Below are 20,311 nucleotides of genomic sequence, written 5' to 3' on the forward strand. Positions count from 1 at the left end.
ATGCCTAGGAGGACATCGAGACATGGCGATCGGACTCCTGGGGTAACCGGATCCCCACAAACTGGTGACCCGAAAAGAGGGGGTTCTATGGAAATCCTGTTCACTCAAGGTCAAGGTCGAGCAGTTGGACCGCATTGTACGGACACTATTCCCTGCGCACGCCGTACCGAATGATAACGTCAGCGACAAGAGAATAGAGGACTGTCCACTTTTTCATATCGAAGAATTGGAACAGCCAGTTCTCTCCATGAAAAGCAAGAACACTCCAACTGGTATTCCAACACCGGCCAGACCTATTGCTCGGCGCATTAAACGCTTACCTGAAAGAGGGCATTTTCCCTTTTCGTTGTAAGGTTACGAGGTTAGCGTTGACCAGCAAAGGCAAAGGCGACCTCGAGTTGCTCTCTTCATACCACAAACTTTGCATGCTTGACACTGCTGGAAAAGTGGTCTCAAAGCTCATCAGAAGCAAACTCGTTGAAGCGATTCGCGCTGCCGGAGACTTATCTTCACGGCAATTTTAGAGCAGGGGGACCCTCAGCTAATGCTGTCATGCAAGTCGCGGATGCCATTCAACGAGCGGAGGCGCATAGCCGCCGATCTGGACGGGTGGCGCTCCTTGTAACGCCTAACGTCAGAAATGCCTTTAATTCCGTAAAATAGAAAGACATTCTAGGCACAATGGACAATACTTTCCAGGTGCCCAACTATCTCTTATGAATTTTGAGGGACTATCTGAGGAACCGCTCCCTGCTCTATGAAACGCCTTAGAAACGGAGGAAGATGGAGGTCCGGAGGGCCGGACTTCTGAAACGCTGCCTATGATAGTCTACTTAAACTCAACATGCAAGAAGAGTCACGCCTAGTGAGTTATGCAGATGATGTGGCGGCGCACTATCTAAAAGTGTGCGACCTTTCACTGGAAAAAAACCGAAGTAGTCATCGTGACTAAAAAGATAATTCCAACCCTGCGTCCCATATCCTTCGGCGAGTCGATATTCGAGTCAAAACTAACGATAAAATATCTCGGACTAACTCTCGACTCAAAGATGAGCTTTTTTGAGTAAATCAAAGCAGCAGCGAACAAGGCTGCAGATGGAGTTTCGGCCATAAATAGGGTTATGGCAAATATTGTAGGTCCGTTGTCTGGAAGGCGACATCTCATGATGAATTCAACGCAGTCTGTCCTGCTTTACAGTGCTGAAGTATGGGTTGACGCTCTTGGCAAGGAGGTATATCGTAAGCTTTTCGCGCAAGAACAGAGACAGGGAGCTTTATATGCGGCGTGTGCGTACCACACTGTCTCTGAACCGGTCCTAATGGTGATCCCCGGTGCCCTTCTTACTAAGGAACGTGAAGCCAAGCGCAAGAGGGAAAAACCAAGTGAGGTGGTTCCTCGTGAAAAACGGCGACGCACCCTAGATGAGTGGCAAATCTTTTGGCAAAATTAAACTAGAAGCAGATGGACTGCCATTGTCGAGAAGAGGCTGAGGAGTGCTGACATGTGGAGCCGTGTTGCCCATTAAGTTCGGATCCTTCTCGTTGCAAAGAAAATAGAGTCGACTGGTGCATGAGCCGGATGGCAGGGGGTTCTCTGAACTGACAGTTCTCTTCCTCTTCCTTCCTTCCTCTTCCTCTTCCTCTTGTTAACTATGTACAGTTCCAGCTTTCTAAGGAACTACCAGCACTTGGGCTTACGAAACCGACCTGAACTATAATTAGAGCAGCTGTTAAATGTTTACAGGACTACTAACCGTATCTTTATATTTTTACAGCCGACTGGATGTTGGACGACCGTTTTCACAATAGCCGCCTCTGTCCATTTAGTAGGCATCTCATTTTATGGAATCTTTGCATCGGGTGAATTACAACCATGGGCTGAACCAGTGGTTGAAGAACAGAAAGTATGGAGTCCAACTACCGCAGGATATTTGAAAGAAACAGAATTTGTAAGTATACCCTTCAATCTTTAGTAAATTGTATTAATTTCACATTTTATCACAGAATGAAACAGAAAACACACAAATGCAGCAAAATAGTACAATTAATTATGGCGCAACAGGACATGTTCCTAACAATCCTTTCGCCTTTCCCAATGCAATTGCCGAAGAGCCAGTGCAGCCTGAAGCAACTGACTCATATATGCATGGAACACCTGAGGATAGAAACTATTAAAATTATAAAAAAAGAAAAATAGTAAATTTCATTGATTAATCCATTTTATTATTAATTCATTGATTTCCAGTAATATCCATTGAAACCCCAATTGTTTTACTCGAAATTACTAAAAAGATTTTTAATTGCAACAAAAGTAAAGTTGATCATCGAATTGCCATAGACAGCATACGTACATATATACATACATTCTAGAGATAATTTTGTAAATAAAATCTGCTTCAGATTTGTATAATACATACGTGAATGAAATTGACTAGTCTGTCATATACCCCCCCCTTAAACTGTGAATTTAAATAAGGGATATATGGCATTAAGATAACGATTGCGTTGTATTATAGATTTGAAAAAAATTGAACTGATGCTAAATTAATTGAATTGATAATGATAGTAATCAAAGTAAATCCATTAAGTAATTAAATTTAAATAAATAGGCATTAAAGAACGAACGAAATTGCCCTGCTTAAGCAATTATTAATTAGATAGATAAGATTATATTTGAAAGATGAAACTCTCGAATAGGAGCTGAAATATAGAAGATACTAAATCAGATGTGAGTCTGTAAGTCGCTATTGCAAGTTCCGTGCCGACGGAGATAAGGAGATACAGAGTTTAGAATTCAATTTGAAATATTTGCATAATTTTTCCCCAAAATTATTATTGACTTTAATCGAAAACTAGATGTCTGTATTAACAAATTGGAAATATTTAATAATGAAAATTGCATTTGTTAATTGTGCACGTTTTTTATTAACGTAAATAATGGTAATATTGGAGGAATAGTGCTATGTATAGTTGTTAGATACATAAATAATTAAATGTGATTTCAACTACTAATAATGTGTATAAAATTAGCGTAATTTACTTCAAGTTCTCAATGTTTCTGTTCTACATCGACGAACGCTACTTACATACAATCTTATCGTATCGTATCTTATTGTTTCAATTTCTTAAAAATGCACAACTGAAGAGTCAATTTTAATAAAAGCAAAATAAACAAATTGTACAGGAAAACTAAACGAAATAATTAGCATCTGTAAATTTACTAATATTAGTCACTATAGCGATTGTTAATCGGACAATTAAAATAATAATTATTATTTATGAATTTAGCAAATTATTTAGCAATATTCAATCTACAATAAGTTGATGCTAAGAAACCTCGGATTTGTTGAATTTCAAAACCCAATTGCTTATTGTTATTTGCATTTACTGCAAACATTAATACTTTAGTATCAAAGTATCTTAGTTTCATTTATAGTTATCTTTCAGCTAATCATTGTTTTGGGAAACATAATTGAATAAGTCTATTAAATATAGTTGCGTATGCATGCATGATAATATTATAATTACAAAACTTAATTTGAGAGAATATTTGTTCACTCTCAAAGGCTGTGTTGACAATAACATTTTAGTATAATTAAGGACAAATTACAATACTTAGATTAATAATATTAACGATGTGTAATAAATAAGTAAAATATTCAGAGAATATATGGATAAAGAGGTTATATGTGGAAAATTGAAGATTATAACTAGATTTAAGTAAAAAATAACAATTCACTCATATAATAATCACAATCAGAATATTATTTGCAAGCATATCATTCAACAATGTGTTGGTGCATTGTTGAAGTCATTTCTTCATTCAAAACGCTTATTTGTTCCAGAACGTTTAACGTTGCATTCTTTGTTAACTTTAAGTCCTAAAACTATAATTAATCAATCATACAGAGTTTTAGCAAAGACGCATTATTCTCCGTTGAGTTACATTGCGAATAATTCTTATAAAACTAAGTTTGATAATTGGTCCCAGTTTCCTACTTAAAAAGTGCTAATTTACTTTCATTGCCGCATGTAGGCTTCTAATGAAATATATTGAAATATATTACAAATGTTCCTCAAACTATAAAAATAAAATTTATTCTCCTTTTGAAGATATAAATTCTTATTTGTTCAATCTTAAGATACAATTTGGAAAAAGCTTACTCATATTTGGAATATTTGTTCAAATGAATTGTTTATGAATTTCTCTCCAAAAAATGTGGACTACAATTTCGTCCAGGAAACAATCGACATGCAAACAGAGAAATATCTTCAAAATCATATATTCATTTATCAAGTACCAATTGGAACTAAAAAGATATAAAAACAGAAAAATGATTATTTAAATCGATGATAAAGTATTATAATATTTTTTTTTTTCAAATAGTACTGAGAATGACTATACCATAAATTAGGATAGCCCTTCGGAAAAGGTGCATTGACATCTGCGCTCTGCAAGAAACCCGATGGTCTGGTTCCAAAAGCTGCGACATTGAACGCGAACGCGGTAAAAATGGCTACAAACTTCTCTATTTTGGTAACCCACACACTCAATATGGTGTTGGCATTGCCATCTCAGAGGGTTTCCGTGATGCCATTAAAGAAGTCGAACGATTTGATGATCGGCTGATGAAGCTCACCGTTATATCAGCTGATCGCACTATTCACCTCTTCACCGCGTATGCACCACAGACAGGCCGACCTGATGCCGAGAAAGATGCCTTCTGGCAACTTCTCGATGAAAAGACTTGTCACGTGCCTGCTGACGATTACATAATCATTGCCGGCGACCTTAACGGTCATGTCGGTGAAAAGGCAGACGGTAACAGGTGCCATGGGGGAAAGGGGTTCGGAGCGCGCAACGAAGGTGGCGAGCGTATAATCGATTTTGCGGACACCCATGACCTCGTACTTATGAATACATGGTTCATCAAACGATTGTCTCATCTTCCCACATTTTATAGTGGGAACAATAAAACGCAAATCGACTATATTCTCATAAGACGTCAACATTTTACCACTGTCACTGATTGCAAAGTCGTTCCCTATGAAACCATCGCACCTCAACATCGGCCGTTGATTGCTGTCCTGCGAATTAAGCCACCGATAAAACGGCGTGAGGAACGCACTGGCCCGCCGCGCATTAAATGGTGGCGATTTGGTGAGAAGAACGAAGAAACGGTCTCACTCATGCGATTGCCAACCATTACGAATGTGGAAGAATCATGGAACCAAATGAAAGACACGATCCACAAAGCGGCCTCTGCAACCCTCGGGGTCACCAAGCCGGGTAAGCGGTACATCAACCGAGATACTTGGCTTTGGAATGATGATGTTGAAATGAAGGTCCGTGAAAAGAAACGCCTCTACCACAAATTTCTCGACGATAAAACGCCTGCTAATTGGCAAATTTATAAGAATGCCAACCGGGAAGCAAAGAAAGCGGTCGCTGTCACCCGAGCGAACCATTTCAAAAATCATTACGATAAACTGGACACTCGGGATGGCGAGAGAGATCTGTACCGACTTGCTAAAAGCCGTGATGAACGCACACAGGATATCGAACACTTCTGTTGTGTTAATGACAAGAACGGTACTTTTCTTACTGATCGTCGAGCCGCGACGGATAGATGGCGAGAATACTTCGAGCAGATTTCAACTGAAGAATTTGCTCACCCTCCACTTCCACAATCATTGCCGACATTTGGAGCAGTTCCACCAGTCAGCGCAACTGAAGTCGAGGAGGCAATAAAACAAATGAAATCGGGGAAAGCAACAGGACCTGACGACATCGCATCTGAGCTCTGGAAAGCAAAGAGCTGGGACCCAACACCGTGGCTGAGTGAATTCTTTAACCGGGTTATTCAGGAAGGAAGAACACCATCTGACTGGCAAGAAAGTACCACTGTTCCAATATGGAAAAAGAAAGGTAGCCCAGCAGAATGTTCAAATTACCGTCCGATCCGGTTACTTTCCCATACCATGAAGATTTTTGAACGCATTCTTGACAACCGTATTCGCGAAATCGTTGAAATAACCGTGAATCAAGCCGGATTTGTCAAGAACTGCGGAACTACTGATGCAATACACGCTGCGCGGTTACTCATGGAGAAACACCGTGAGAAGCATCGCCCTCTTTACATTGCCTTTCTGGATCTAGAGAAAGCGTTTGACCGTGTACCACACGAACTCATCTGGTATGCTTTACGACAACACTTCGTGCCAGAAGAACTCGTGCGCTGGGTTCAATTGCTCTACCACGATCCGAAAAGTAAAGTTCGAAGTATGGCGGGTGTATCAAAACCGCTTCGTGTCTCTGTTGGAGTTCATCAAGGAAGTGCCCTCTCACCACTCCTCTTTGTCCTTGTTATGGACACCGTCACACGGGATATCCAACGTCCAGCGCCCTACACACTGCTTTATGCAGATGATGTTTTCCTAGCATCTGATAGCAAAAATGATCTCGAGCAACTTGTTCAAAAATGGAATGATCGCCTCATGCAACACGGTCTCAAATTGAATTTAAACAAAACTGAATTTTTGACGACCGATCCCCATGAAACAGGCACAATCACTGTCAGCGGCAGTGATCTGCCCAGATCTGAGCGATTTAAATACCTCGGGTCAACGCTATCAGCCAATGGAGAACTGCGTTATGAAATTGCTTCACGCGTTAACGCAACCTGGATGAAGTGGCGTTCCACAACTGGTGTCCTTTGTGATCGACGTATCAACGAACGTCTCAAATCTAAAATTTACCGCAATGTTGTCCGTCCAGTCGCTCTCTATGGTTCTGAGTGTTGGCCGACCATAAAAGACAATGAACGGCGTCTCGCGGTAATGGAGACGAAGATGCTACGTTGGACTAGTGGCGTCACACGTTTAGATCACATCCGAAATGAGGATATCCGCAATCGTTATGGGGTTGCACCGATCGTGGAAAAGTTGCGAGAGAGGCGTCTTCGATGGTATGGTCACGCAATTCGTGCAAACGAGAATTCACTTGCAAAGATTGGTCTGAACATCGAAGTCGATGGTAAAAGACCAAAAGGCAGACCTAAGCAACGGTGGCTTGATACGCTGGATGGGGATTTGAAAACCTCGAGATTGCACCCAGATCAGGCATTCGATAGAGCCAAATGGCGAAGCCGATCACGACGAGCCGACCCCGCTTGTGAACGGGACAAAGGCTGAAGAAAAAGAAGAAGGATAGCCCTTACAGTAGACAAAAATATGAACAGTAGCCCTACAATACCTACTAAACCCCTCCGTCATTAAAGAACTAGCCTGAAACATATCACGTCGGGCTAGCCCTCTTGCTCTCTCTCCTTGAAGATCCTTCAAGTCAGGGGTACCTTCCACCATTGTGAGAGAAATTCGTAAGTTTAAAAAAGCTTCTGCCAATCGCCACATGTACTGATCAAACTCAATCTTCTTCGCAGAAAAAAGAATCCGAACGTAATGTCTAAAACCGCTCAATCGGCCAACACTCCACATTTCATTCACAATGTTCTCTTTATATCAACATACAGCTGCTGACGAATTCCATCCCACTTTCCTAAAGAAAAACAGACGTAACCGGAGTCGTCCACCATGGCTTTGGAAAACAGACAGTCAAGGGATGATGCAAGTAAGACTGAAACCTTCATACCCGCTCCGAAGCTGAGTAATAAAATGTTCAATCTTAATCTCTCAAGCACGGACCTCATTTTCCAATAAGCCATGTAGTTTACCTTCCTTTTATTTTCCCAAGGGAATTGCCCGTTATCCACTATATGCTACCATTCTTGACGAGCAACAACCTGTAATAAATCCTCCCCCTTGTGTTTGTAGACAGTTTGGCTTTTCATATCAAAAAGGAGCTACAAGGATCAAAACAGATCTCGTGACACTTCTGAGAAAATGTCTCCTACTAGAAGTAGAACCCTCAACGTTTACCATTGGCCGAATTAAAGCCAAAATGCATGCAGCAACCTTGTCAATCAACCCATGCTTTGACCCTACTATCCCCTGGAAGATTGTCTGGGGACAAATGGTAAGGTTTTAGTGTAGCACAAAGCTGAAACCATAAGCAATATCATCTTCAGGGATTTGTTCGGAATCCCATCCAATCCCGGAGTTTTATTATCTCCAATTCGTCGGCAGATCTCCCGTAATTCATCCTCGGTAACCCTTGGGATTGTGAAGATGTCCTATAGCACCGTTTGGTTGAGGTCCACTTTCTTTCTGTTGTGGGAAAAGAATTACGATTATTTTGAACAGGCGTCGCGGGCACGTCACTTGGAGTGATTTTCGTCCTCGGATCTTGTTCATTATAACATTGTAAGCAGCATTCGACGGATTTGTATTGGCTTCAAGGCACAACTGTTTGTAGCAATTCCATTTACTTTCCCGAATAGCCTTCTTAAGGCTACTTCAAAGATCGCGGTATCCCTATGTTCTGGCATCCCTTTGGTTCATTTTAAAAGCCTCCTCGCTCGCAGGTACGATTTCTTGCTTCCACCAGCAGATTGCTTTCCTACTGTGGTGAAACTTTCGTCGCGGCATTGTAGAGTCACTTTCCTCAGTTATCCATTCACACAACTGGCTCACTTTTTCCAACGTCGTTTCCTTCGGGTCAAGACATCCATCTAAAGCCGTCAGGAAAGTCTCTTCCTCGAAAGCTGCGGGGGACCACCCAACTATCCTGGTTTTTTCGCTTCTATTGCTTACTCGACTGTCGCTCCCTCAGTTCCTCATGTCGACAAAGATGGCCTAGTGGTTATCGACGGCCGGAAACCCGCTTGCCACTCCCAAAAACCGCCGCTGCTGGGTTCCCGAAGCTCTGCACTGTAAAAAAACTACCTTTCTTGTCTTCCGTATTTGGTTTAATTTCTGGATGTCCTTCCCATAGCCAATTTTTATCCACGGGTAGGTGTTTATTTCACACCTACCCGGCCTGCGCGTAGTCATGCCCATGCACGCACATCTTTTGATGTGCATGCCCATAGCGCGTTCCTTTATCCGCACGACGGAGCGCGCCTGATTGGGGATTTGGCAACTCCACACAGAAAGCAAGATCAGTTACACAACGGACCAGGCACGACTTTCTAAGCATGTCGAGTCTTAGCTGGCGAACGTGATGCCAATGATCGAACCCATACCTGCTTTGCGATATGTGTTTGACCTCTGTCATTCGCAATACTACTTCAGAGATGCGAACATTTCGAACTGTCTACGACCTCTAACATTGGTATGTTTTGAAAAATCAAAAATGACTGACGGTTTCGTCCAGGGCAGAGGCAACTCATCAGACGCTGCCTCACCTCTGCCCTGGGAGCAGCGTGACCGAAAGTGCCAACAGGTGGAAAGACGCTCCCTTTTATCATTGCAAAAACACGACAAGATTGCGAGTTATATTGGACTTAAAACGCCAGTCGTTGTAGTCTAAGCTAGACTAAGGCTAAAGCTAGGTTGTTGTTTAGGATCTGCGGGATCCTAAGTCCCCATCCACATGATGGTGGACCATACTAAATGAGGAGCAACTTACTCCCACATTTTTTAGTCCATGGATCCCTAGTTTGGAGCGTAGCACCCCAAGCATTAAAAATTGAAAAAATCAAAAATGACTGACGGTTTCGTCCAGGGTAGAGGCAACTCATCAGACGCTGCCTCACCTCTGCCCTGGGAGCAGCGTGACCGAAAGCCCTCATTTAGTCCGGTCCACCATCATGTGGATGGGGACTTAGGATCCCGCAGATCCTAAACAACAATTGGTATGCTTGCTACCCAACCCATGTGATCATGTGTTGAAGTCACCGCCAATTGTAATTAGATGTCTAATGTCTGCGGACGAAAAATTTTTCTAGCTCTTCGACTTCTTGGAGTACCTTACTTCCGTCATGAATTCTCCCCTTTCTCGTATATTACAGTTTGTGCTGGGGAGTCCCGAGTCAACTTACAGTGGTGGAAGTTTTTTTTTTGAATTATCTTTATGGCAATATCCTAGTATTCAAGCTCTTCCTGAACAGCGGACAGCTATGTGTCTAGCGTCTTTTGTCGCACAACTTGGAGTGGTCCTCCTCGTTTTTGCAGTTTGAATCGGCAAAAGGGACCTAGCATATCCGCCCATACAGTGTTACGAGCCCTGTTCGGCAGGGTGAACGGCTATACGTCTCCACTCGATGAATCTCATCAACAACTTCCATGACAAATTGCACCTTGGATCTCCCTGTTCTAAAACCGAACTGCCTTGGTGAACAGAATCTACACGTGTTGGGTTTTTCAAGCAACTTCCTAGCTCTGCCTCTCGCTACTCCATCGGGGAACAGCCGTTTATGTACCTCTGCAGGGGTACCATCAGCTCCTGTCGCCTTCTTATTTTCATGCTTAATGCTGTTGAAATCTGCCAGAACTGAATGCGTCTGCAATAATGCCTGCACAATTTGGTTTCTCTATTCGACATTAAGTGAACATAGTTCCCATAGAGCACCGTTTCGTGGGTTACTAGTTTATAACCAAGCCCCCTTGTATCCACATCAATCTCATCGGCTAGTTCCTGCTAGCAGCGACTTTTGCTTTCATTTATCACCCTGCAGAATCCCTTTTTAGCTAATTTGTACTTCGCCATTGTAGTGGATTCCTTTTCCTAGTCGCTAGAACATTCAACCAAACGGCAGAGCTTATGACACCGTTCAGCGATTATCAACCCCGATCAAGACATGGAATACTCCGGTCATCCTCCGGAGTATGAGGGCCCCGCAAACTGTAGCCATCACATTCTTATCTGTATTTATTATAGTGTCAGCTGGAATCCTTCCCCCACCAGCATCAAACTCCTCCATGCCTAACACATCGTCCTTTAGTCGAAATTCCGCCATTGTCTCATTCGGTGTTAAATAGACGCTGAAATTTGATGTTCCCGGTTATTCGTATTCTACATGCTGCCCGGACAATTCTGATTTTCCCGCTGTTGAGAAATTACGTGTTTCGCAACTAAAGCTGGCCTCGAGAGTTTTCAAAGATTATGCATATCTTGGCGTTCTTTATCTCTGGACATTGATGTTTGATGGCCTCTTCCACTTAGGCCTCTTCTATATGAGAACCAAAATCTAGGATTTCCAAGCATAACATAGGCTGACTAGACGAAAAATTGTGATCACCTCACCCTCGTCAGTTGTCCTTGGATATAATTCAACAAGGACTCCGTTCCCTTTCATTTTCTACGTAGAAGAAACTTCTGAATCTCGTTGAGGAACTCCGCTGAGGTCTTACCTTCCATTGGTTTAACGAGCAGATCCGGCGATCTAGTCCTCTTCCATTTCCTCGCCTTTTCTTTTGTTGCTACTTCATTCGTATCTAGTTTGACAGTTTTTTATGGGCGTATCGTGTTGGTTATCTGTCCTTTTTCCCAGTTCCCTCTTCAATGGACTATCTGCTGTCCGTTCGGCGGCTACGATGTTGTCTGCGGGAGGTATGGTTGCTCCTGCTTTCGACGCATATGTCCATTTCAACTTATAGCAAAAAGTGAAGTCCAAGTCCGTTTTTCATGCCTTTTCATTGGGTTTTTCTTGAGCAAAGCTTCAGACCGCGTGCATTTCAAAACTACGGGGCATTTTCTGATAAGGCTTTCCTCTTCAACACTGACAATGGTAGACAATTGGGCTTCTGTTCCAACTGTATCCAAAACCATCTGGCTAGCTTCAACGACCTGCTCTGGGCTTCTTTTCGGAAGAGGAGCACTACAGAGTACTAAAATTACAGTCCCTGCACCGGCAGCCACTCGACTTTGCGAGAATTCCTCCGTATTTAGCCGTGCCCACACCGGAGTTACATCGGTGTTTGACCATTGACTGAAGGTGAAATGGTTGCAAGAATAAAGTGAATCACCAAAATAGGAAAATCTCCGAAGAAAATTGAGACAAAAGAAAAATGACCAAAGCTTCAGAATTATTTGAACAAATTGAATTATTATACAATTGTCGTAAATTCCAAACAATTGGAACAAATTCATTCATTTTTTGCTTTATCCTATTTTAATCGCTCTTCACTCAACAAAATGCGATAAACCTAACTCAATTAAATCAATCTAATCACTTTATAACATTCAAACAGTTTTCATATAAAATATTAATGTAAAAAACACTATACGAGTATATAAAAGAAGTAGTTGAAAACCCTTAAAGAAAACCCATCCCATGTACATAAGAGCGAACACTACTGTAGAAAACAATTTGGTATTTATTTGATATTAAAAGTTAATAGCAAGAAAGTATCTATAGAGCATTCTTAAAGAACAACAAATCTATAGAAGAATCTTAATTCAAAATTTTTGTACATAAAAATCACATTTTATTGAGACGTAAAATATTAAAAAAAAAAAGCAAATCGTACATTAATAAATCAAATAATATGTACATAACTTGCATACAAATTCCAAAAAGGCTTAAATTCGAATTTCACACGAAATATACATAAAACAGATACAAAACAAATCATAAGATGCAGAATAACCATTTGCCCATTTGAAATGTTCACAATTTTCACTGATATTCCACTTAATGCAGTTTTGGATGAAATAACACTTCATCTAGTCAATCTAATATTTCCAAGAGTGATTTCGTTTCCTATGATGAGTTCAAAACTAAATATTAAACTATATTCTATTGTGAATTAATTGAATTAATCATAAATTTACCATTTATATCTGTATTGATTATGTCATCTTCCTAATAAACGTTTCTACGCAAAAAAAAAATGTTCCAATAATCGAAATTTACATGCATAGATAATTTTCTGTTGTGAATTATGTTTATCATGGAAATCAGAGTAAATAAAGATAAATAATTACATTCTATATAATGAAAAAAATATTTAAAGATGTTAAAATGCAATAAAAAAAAAATATATACCAATGTTGAAAATTTATTTGTTTGGGTTTGTACTACAATTTGTGCAACAGCCGAAGCCTGATTGTATCTATTTATCTGCCTTATACTTTCGTGACATATGTAGTTTCCGCGGTTCCACCACATGCAATTCATCCTGTTTTTTATTGTCTTGAGCTCGTTGCAGAAATGCATTCGATTGCATTTTCACTACGTAGCATGTTTTACCACTTCAGTCTTTAATATTGATTCAACCAAACGATCATCGACTTCTTCTTTTCTTATAAAATGCGTCAAAATGCTATGCACATACCCACACTGGAGGGCAATTAGATGTACTTCCCCTTAGCAAATCAGCTCAAGCAAATGAATTCACTGGTGTAAAATTACTAAATATGCTTTACACTATTCGCATGATGGCAAGTGCGGCCTGAAAACAAAAAGTTTTTGGGCGCAAACGGAGTAGAGGGTTTCTGTCCTTTGTAACGGACGGCGGATCACTTGATGTTTGTAAACTGACGAATGGGCAGAAGCTTTGCATTCCGTGACGAAATCAAAAATTTTTTTTCAGTTTCCCTTTTATATCATTTAAATTGAAAGTGTTGTTAGTTCCTGAAAAAAGGTGTGCGGTTCACGAGTGATGATTGATTGATTGCATCCAAGGCCTCTTATTTGCTTTCAGTCTAAAGCGAGAAACTGACTCTGAAGATTTGTGTGTCACACCGTTAGCTATTTCATTATTCAGTAGATGCTTTGGAGCTGAATCATGGTTTTAAATCCCTTTTTCGTCCGCTATTACAAATCTGCAAGTGAAAGTAAGTAGCGGGGTTGCCTACTCCATAAGTGCCCACTGCCGCCGCATTGACTGTCAAAAGCTCGAATAGCGGATCTTTACATGGTTTTTGGATTTTAGAGGGCAGCTAAACGCAAATATCTGAGCCCATATCAATGAAGAGCCGTGTCTTCGTATTTTTGTCGAATATGAACAGACGACCCAAGGAAGATGGAATGGGATCATTTGTGGTCCAGCTACACGGATTCATGCTTTTGGTAGTTCCCATATTAATTCTGCATTGATACCAATATGTACCCTGGGGGCAAGAACGCTGACGTTTATATGAAAAACAAGTCGGGAAACCGGAAGCTGGACGCTTCAGGTACGAAAGGTTTTTTGTATTTCTTAGTACGTAGCCCGTAATATACCCATATATTATGTGAGAGTATCCACTTTCGAGTGATATTGACATTTATAATCTTGAATTTTCAAAGAAGCAACAAATTTGAGGTATTATGACTTTGTTAGTAATAGTGCGATTTCCACCAAACTTGGTAAGATCATGCTCTATATTATAGCCTATATCACTGCAAAATTTCATGGTACTAGGATGAACTTAAGGGGGTTTCTAACCAATTACAAAAAATTGTAGTAATATACTATTATTAACTTTATTTAAACAAATATCGGCATGGAAGGTATTTCGGAGCCCAGGCACCATATAGTGGCAGCCTCCTGATTTTTTTCAGATTTTCGGTTTGGTAGTTTCTGAGAATGGCCCCCTTAAATAAGTGATCACTTTCAACCCCCCGCGCTTCCCACGCTTCCAACGAATGTCAAAACTAAGACCGGCTTTCAAAAGTACTAATCGAGACCTTTAATTTGATACCTCACATGACTATATTTGATGAACAAAAATTTTACACCCTCCTTTTGCATGTATGGGGACCCCCCCCTTAAATTCGACGTAAAAGGATGTAATTCACTGTATGCATGAGCGTTGACAATTCCCACCTTTCTACCAAATTTGGTGTCAATCGCTATAACCGTCTTCGAGAAAAATGCGTGTGACGGACAGACAGACAGACAGACGGTTCCAAGGCGGTTCTCGGAAACATTTACCACGTGCCTCCAAGATGGGATTTTCCCGGAAGAGTGGCGGAAACAGAAGCTTGTGCTAATCCCGAAGCCAAATAAACCTTTGGGTGATCATTCGTCTTATAGACCTATATGCCTGCTAAAAGGCATCGGCAAACTTTTCGAACGGGTCATCTTCAATAGGCTTGTACCAATCACAGAAAGGGAGGGTGGTCTCTCAGACAGGCAGTTCGGATTCCGAAAGGCAAGATCTACTGTCAATGCCATCAGCACGGTGACGGAAATTGCGGAAAAAGCAATGGAGGCCAATAAATCTTGCGCGGTAGTTACTCTCGATGTGAAGAATGCCTTTAATACGGCAAAATGGAACAAAATAATTGCGGCTTTAACCAAATTGGGCGCTCCTAAATATCTGGTGCACCTAGTCATGGAATTTCTCCGGAAGATGATATTGTGTTACGATTCGGATGATGGACCTAAAACGTATACAACAACCTGCGGGGTTCCACAAGGATCAGTCCTCGGTCCTCTCCTGTGGATAATAATGTATGACGGAATTCTAAAGTTGCAACTACCCCAAGGAGTGACAATCATTGGCTTCGCAGACGATATCGGAGTAACTATCGTCGCACAAGACATTGATGAGATCGAGGTATTCACAAACGAGGCAATTTTTGAAATCAGGTCTTGGCTAGAGGAAGCTGGTCTGACACTCGCGGATCATAAAACCGAGGTAGTTTTGATTACAAAGCGAAGGAAGCAGACGTCGATAAGGATCAGGATTGGAGAACACATAATACAGTCGCAGCCAATGCTTAAATACCTAGGAGTTATGGTTGACCAAAGACTGAAATTCAAGTCTCATCTTGAAAATTTAGCAACCAAGGCTTCCGGAGTGGCTACATTGTTGGCGAGAATGTTGTCAAATATAGGTGGTCCTAGGCAAAGCCGTCGGCTCCTGATCTCGAGAGTTGTTAGCTCCATCTTGCTTTATGCAGCTCCAGTCTGGGCATCGTCTTTGAAGGTGGAAGCAAACAGAAGAAAAATCGCAGCCCCATACCGATTGAGCGCATTACGTACGTCATGCGCTTACCGTACAACTTCAGATGAAGCAGCTTGTGTGATAGCCGGCATGATCCCCATCGACATCTTGGTAAATGAGGGTCGACGCCTCTATGACCCATCATATGCAATCGGTGAGTCTTATACCAATCGTCGGCAATTGGCACGAAGTGATTCTATTTTGGAATGGCAGAAAAGGTGGGATGATTCACGTAAAGGACGCTGGACACACAGGATTATTCCAGATGTCTCTAAATGGATCAAGCGAAGACACGGTGAGATTAGTTACCACCTAACTCAATTCCTAAGCGGACACGGAGGGTACCGTGAAACATCTTGGAGGGCGGTTGAAAAATTAATGAAGGCGATCCACAATCTGCTGAGGAGGGAGGAGCTTCGGGGGAAAGTAACGACAGAAGCCGCAGTTGATAACTGATCCTGCCCCGCGATGTAATACCGAAATGGCAGTCCCGCGGGGTAAGCGAAGGAGAAGGAGGTGGTTTTAGTGAGTAAAAGCCTCACATAACCGTATGGCAGGAGCCACCGGTAGGTTTTGAACCTTTCCACCTTCCAACGTATAAAAAAAAAAAGCCAGACAGACGGACAGACAGACAGACTGACAGACAGTAAATCGATTTAAAAAAAATGCGAAACAGAACGGTTGCAACTCTGCAAGTTGGAAAATTGCTGGACTAGCTATAAAAAGCTTTTCTTATTGAAGGTGAGGCTACTGTTATGACTGACGTTGCGTCCGCGATGATTGCTATAGAAGGAAGCGCCACATGAATTTTGTCGATTAAGCCGACAACTGTCTATAGTGACTGGCCATCTAGACACAATTGGCCTAAGGGCAGCTAGGAGACAACTCACCCATGGACCAGCGTTTGTGAAACTGCGTTGCCACCGAAAATCTAAAGGTGCCAGAGAAACTTTCAAGGTTTCTCCTGGTTCTTTTCATGCGTTATCTCGTTTTCCCCTCTTGACCGTCTTTGATATGATATTGCGGACTTCGGTGCCATACCGGGGCGGTGGCACCATATATTTCTCCAGTGGATCTGGTATTGTACATAAAAAATTACTTTCAGACAAATTGCGGGGTCATGGGGATTAAAATCTAGAAATTAAGGCACACGGTCGCAAGCTTACTTGTGCCTACAGGCCCGGCTGCAATATCTTTGCTTGGCTCAAAAGGGTAAGACAATTTTCCTGCTTAATTTATTATAGCTCAGGGTCACCACTTTAGGAATTACCTGTTGATATGTCAGAAACGTAATGAACCGCCTTTTGAATAAACTTCATTTGTTTATTATGTATATGAATGTATGGCTTACATACTGATGTTCACAACGTAGAGTAGAATGATTTTTCTTTCGAGTGACCGCTATACTCAACCCTCTGAAAGTTTAGTAACTTTATATTTCATATCTGGGAAAATAGGAGAAGACATGCTACGGATTTTCCGGAATACCATGGATAGTTAGGTGCGCATCATACATGTACAGATATTTACGGTGTCCGCCAAGACCTATGAGAAACTACATGAGTTCATAATTTATCTCACCATGCCCTCTCTGCCTCCACATCTTGATGCAAAGAACCAATTTATGGGTCCATCGACACTTTTGCGCCCATTCCTATTATTTAAGCCACCTGCTCACCTCCTCCTTTTCGGCATATTTCACGTGCCGATAAAAGGAAGACCGGGGCCCATCAGAGATGTATTTCATCTCATCGGCCAAAATACCGATCGGAATCATTCCGGCGACCGCGTAGGCCGCTTTGTCTAGGCCTATCTAAAGCCACAGCAAACTCTGAAGGTAGACCTCCTATAAACCGCACTCACCTTTTGATCGTTGCATATAGTTTGCAGTGCACTTCCTCAAACGAGCGCTGCATAGAGCTCACCACTCCAGCTATAACCAGACCATAGATGTATCGAGAGCCTCCACTATTGACATCATCTTTGTCAAGGCCATGTTAAGATTTGACGTTTTAACTTCTTCTGTCTTCTATCATCACTACCAAAAATTTAATGGTTCGCGATTCTGATGCAAGCAGTCATTTCCTTACGGGCTCTAGAGAAGAAACAAATAATTTGCAGTAGGAGATTGGGGCCGAGATGTCTGACCATTTATTCTCCTCATTATAATCCCATAGGGACTCTCTTATGGGTTTTATCCGCCTCTGCGCTGAGTTGTTTGAAGTAGTTTTTTTGCTTCGCCCAATAGTTAGCTTCAGGTTTCTTCGAGCTTCCTTATATGCACGCTGTTTCACTTCTCAGTTCCACCCATTGCTCTCTGTATTGCTCATCTGGCGATAACATGCAGTCTGTGTGCAGGTTTTCATATGAATTCTTTGGACTTACAATGGGTACTTCTTGTAAGCTTTGAAGCTTGAACTGCTCTTCTCAGGAAGTGCGGACTTCTGCCTACCTATGTGTGACCTACCTATTTGTAGTAGAAATTATGGTTACCTCGAGGGGATCCCCATTTTATTCATGTTTTCTTTTAGCCTTTCGTGGTCAAACGGTGAACGCACTTTTTGATTAGACACAAACGATAGCGATTAAAGCACTGTTTTTCACCTACCGAGAGTTTAGCCAACTTCCTTAAAGTGGGTGTTTCCCCTCCTTTTGCCGAAATCTCCTTTTTCTCCGCCAATCCGGGAGTATGCGATGAGCTATCACCAACGTTGAGCGTGTTACAGTCGAGAGAGTAATTTTGGAGCTTTCCTCTAATTCTTTCGTATCTCCCCGTGATTTATTTTACGGAGCCTTGATGGCTCTCTCCATGTTTTTGAATACTCGTGAACATTGTGCTTGTCTTTAATGAAACCCAATAACTCAAAAATTTCAATGAAGGATGACTTTTCTAGCACTTCTGTTCAATAGCCTTTCTCTCCAAAGTGACCCTCATTCCTATTTCCGCTCAGGTCTGTCTAACGAGCTCCTTTATCCCAGATCTCTTTCCTCCTTGGACACTCGAGGAGTTCTTATAATCATTAAGCATCTCGCTAGTGTCATTACAGCTTGTGATGGCCACCATTCTCCCCTGGGCTCATCCTTCTGTACTTTTATTATGGGTGTTCTATGGAACAACGTACTTATTTTAAAACCCTCTTTTCAACGCTGCTTGTCGCACTGAATGCCAAGCTGCCCATTGTCGAGGCACTGCGGTCGAGGGATATCGACACCCTAGAGGCTGCTTGCCCATTCCCAGAAGCCGCCAATATTAGGTTTCGGAGCTCTTGCACCATAAGATTTCCCACTTTCTTTCCCGTCTATATTTGCTTATTGTTTTAGGTGACCTTTCCATAGTCATTGTGTTAATGTGTGGTTTCATGGTCCGCCTCTTACCTTTCCGACCAATGTTGCCGCGTCTCCTTTGATGGACAATGCAATAGTCCTTTATTATTTTTATTTTTTATTGACGATCTTCTCCACGCCCCCTCTTTGCTTATCCCTGTCTGCTCTATAGCGATGACCATTGGCTGTTTTCGGCTATATCGTCCCCTATGGATCAATCAGGAATTCAAAAATCTGGTTCGCTGGTGCTCTGCTAATGGTTTAGTACTAAACGCCAGAAAAAGTCGCTGTAAGTGCTACTGGCTCAAATACTTATCCCTCTCTTAACCTCTGCGCTTCTAAGGACATCACCTGCTGCCATTTTCATCATGTCCTCCATTTCCATTCCCCGATCCCCAGACTTTGGCGAAACTATAACGCACAACAACTTGGTCTTCTCTCCATTCAGTAGTTTTTTAGGTAAATGCTCTTGTTTTCCCCTCCTTTGGGGGCAATATATAACTGGAGTTACCTCTGTTTATTGTTCAATAATAATAATAACTTCATCGTAGCCGGTCCAAATGCCAGTTGTGGACGGAGGAGGGATGGATGGCTTCACACCATCCAAGGGAGTAGATGAAACTATGCAAATTACTCACTGAGGAAACTATCACCACACCTGGTATAAAATACAATTTGATTTTTTGAGGAGGAGGAAAAAATGGGGGTCCTGTACTGATAACCGGTGGGATTTGTCTGATTTGGTAACAGGGTCGGGCTCCCGCAATGGACAGCAGGGCGTTGAAACCGCTAATCATAGGATGGTTCGACTTCTAGGCACCACCATGGTGTCAGTTCCAACTGTTCCACAATCCATGACGACCACTTCAGCTGGTTTGGATAGGCCGTGGATGAAGTGGACCGAGGGTATGAACCTCTTTATAATGCGCTCTTACTACAAAATAACAATGGTGGGGGCCGGTGTGTGGGTCCGCGAGATACTCCAGATTTGTTGTTTGATTGCTGGTTTGTGTCATTGTAGATTTGATCTAAGATATGGCGAATTCCAAGCCTGTCGTATAGTTTTAAGCATCACTTCTAAATCAGGTGCAGTTGCTTCATCTTGGCATAAACTGCATCCAGGGGTTCATGGCGATTGCAATCATCAAAGTGCAATTGATTTTCGAGGTTAAAACGAGCAGCGCGGCTGACTCAGCACGTTCCCTT

The 20,311-nt window shown here is 41.8% G+C and overlaps 1 protein-coding gene across 3 annotated transcripts in view; it reads left to right on the forward strand.

Annotated features, from left to right (window-relative positions):
• LOC119646951 (vesicular glutamate transporter 1) overlaps positions 1-4,518 on the forward strand; it is a 68,867-nt gene extending 64,349 nt beyond the window's left edge. For 2 of the 3 annotated variants that reach the window (XM_038047644.1, XM_038047645.1), the window contains exons 9-10: positions 1,776-1,949; positions 2,005-2,175. In XM_038047644.1, coding sequence (XP_037903572.1) covers positions 1,776-1,949; positions 2,005-2,175 — 345 coding nt within the window. Of the gene's footprint in view, positions 1-1,775; positions 1,950-2,004 lie in introns of all 3 variants that reach the window. The other variant, XM_038047647.1, reaches the window with a different exon arrangement.
• Positions 4,519-20,311: the final 15,793 nt, after the last annotated feature.

Source organism: Hermetia illucens, chromosome 1, assembly GCF_905115235.1.
Source record: "Hermetia illucens chromosome 1, iHerIll2.2.curated.20191125, whole genome shotgun sequence".
Classification (NCBI taxonomy): domain Eukaryota; kingdom Metazoa; phylum Arthropoda; class Insecta; order Diptera; family Stratiomyidae; genus Hermetia; species Hermetia illucens.